Raw genomic sequence first — 1,801 nt, 5'->3', positions numbered from 1 at the left:
GGGCCCACCCTCCGGGTCCGGCAGGTCCTCCCCGCACCGCCGCCGGCCAGTCCAAGATGGAGGGCGCTCCGGTGGCGCCTCTCGCCCTCCGGCTCTTCTTGCTTGCGGCGCTGCCGGCCACCGGGTGGCTGAAGACAGGCACCTTTGAGCCGCCACCGCCACCTCGAGCCCCGAAGGTAGGGCAGGGCGGGCGCTGCTCGGCCGCTCCTCCGTGCGGACCCTCAGGGAGACCGGGGCTGTGGGACCGCGGCGTCTGCATCGCCGTATTTCACCTCCGACCCGCAGGCCCTGGGCAGGGGTCCGGGCCCCCAAAGGAGGAGTGGGGAAAAGCACTCAAGGAAATGGGGGCGGCGTGGGAGTGGGTAGCGAGAGAGAGAAAGAGGCTCTTTAATGTGTGGTTAAACCTCATGCCGCGAAATTTAAGAGATTCTTACCGCAGTCCAAACTGTTGCCATCCTCACGGGATCTTGCCCGTCGCAAATACGCAATTTCAAGTGATTTCAGCCTTTGCAATGGCTCCTCCCTTGGGTAGAGCTGGACACTGGGCAAGACAGTGTTTATGTGCTTGTGCAATGTGGAAGTTGCTCATTGAGAGAAAGCGCGAGATCGTTTCCAGGCCACTGTTGACTCCGGCCGGCGGCGGCAAGGATCGCCTTTCCCAGGGTGCAGGACTCCGGGGTGCATGCTGGGCCGATGGGGCCGCGGAAGGAAAGATGAAGACCCAGCACTTAGCCTGACGTCGGGACTTTGGCAGGTGATGTTAGAGAACTAGCTCTTGCAGGAGTGTGGTGGGACCAGCTGCACCAGCATCCCCTAGGAACCTAGTAGAACGCACTAGTCTGACGCCTGGGGATGGGACCCAGCAATCTGGTAGCAAGCCCTCTAGGCTGAGGGCGGCTAAAATTTGAGAACCACTGCATCCCTGTACTAAAAGGGTGGCTGGTTCTTGCCGTTTTTGCCATGGAATCGTGCTCACCTAAACTTGTATTTGCCTTTCATCAGTTGAACGTATGGTAGGGAAAGGTTTAAAGATTTTAAAATGCGAGTTTTCCCAGAGTGAAAAAAACAACATAGGTACACCTTTTCTTCCTAGTCAAGACTTGAATACCGTACTCTAAATTCAGGGATGACTGACACTATAAATGTCACTTTTTTATTTTTAATTTTTTAACGTTATGGCATTCTCCCTGGGGACAGAAATCACAAGGATATCTCAGTTTTGGTTCTGCTGGAGCATTCCAAGAAGCCACAGTGCAAGCTAGGAACCACTTACATCTGAAATTATATGCAGACCACAGTTGTAACTGGTCAAAAACAAGAGTATGGTGGGACCAGCTGCACCAGCATCCCCTAGGAACCTATTTTATTTCAAATAAAAATGAAATCCTAAAGTTCAAATAAGGCATTTTCCCCCTTTTCCAAATTTTAAAGATTCATTATAGTCACTTGTGAACCCAAAAGACCTTTGAGTCTGTCTCTGTAATCTAAGAAAAATGCATTTTGACTGCAAGCAAATAGTACAGTGCACTGTGGGCTCTTAGTAGGTTCATCATTTTAGTTCTCTCTTACCCCTTCATTCCACTTTTGGAAAGGTCAGATCTAAACTCAGAATTTCAGAGATTAAATGGATGCCGAGCAGCTAGAAGGAGAATCTTATTCCTTGGAAGTGTTTATATGGGAAGCTGAAGCCTGTTTGCCTAAACTTTTTCAGTGTTTTATTACGAAAAATTTCAAATGTACAAAAGATTCGAAAGTTTTACAGTGGTCACTCGTGTTAGATAAGTGTTGTCCAGTAGGCCTT

General features: G+C 50.1%; 1 protein-coding gene across 2 annotated transcripts in view; it reads left to right on the top strand.

Annotated features, from left to right (window-relative positions):
• Positions 1-1,801, top strand: part of GINM1 (glycoprotein integral membrane 1) — an 18,224-nt gene continuing 16,423 nt past the window's right edge. The window contains exon 1 of one of the 2 annotated variants that reach the window (XM_011356103.2): positions 1-176. In XM_011356103.2, coding sequence (XP_011354405.1) covers positions 57-176 — 120 coding nt within the window. In that variant the 5' untranslated portion in view covers positions 1-56. The remainder of the gene's footprint in view (positions 177-1,801) is intronic. The other variant, XM_011356102.2, reaches the window with a different exon arrangement.

This window comes from Pteropus vampyrus, unplaced genomic scaffold (genome assembly GCF_000151845.1).
Source record: "Pteropus vampyrus isolate Shadow unplaced genomic scaffold, Pvam_2.0 Scaffold24, whole genome shotgun sequence".
Classification (NCBI taxonomy): domain Eukaryota; kingdom Metazoa; phylum Chordata; class Mammalia; order Chiroptera; family Pteropodidae; genus Pteropus; species Pteropus vampyrus.
This window is presented reverse-complemented; position numbering and strand designations above follow the sequence as displayed.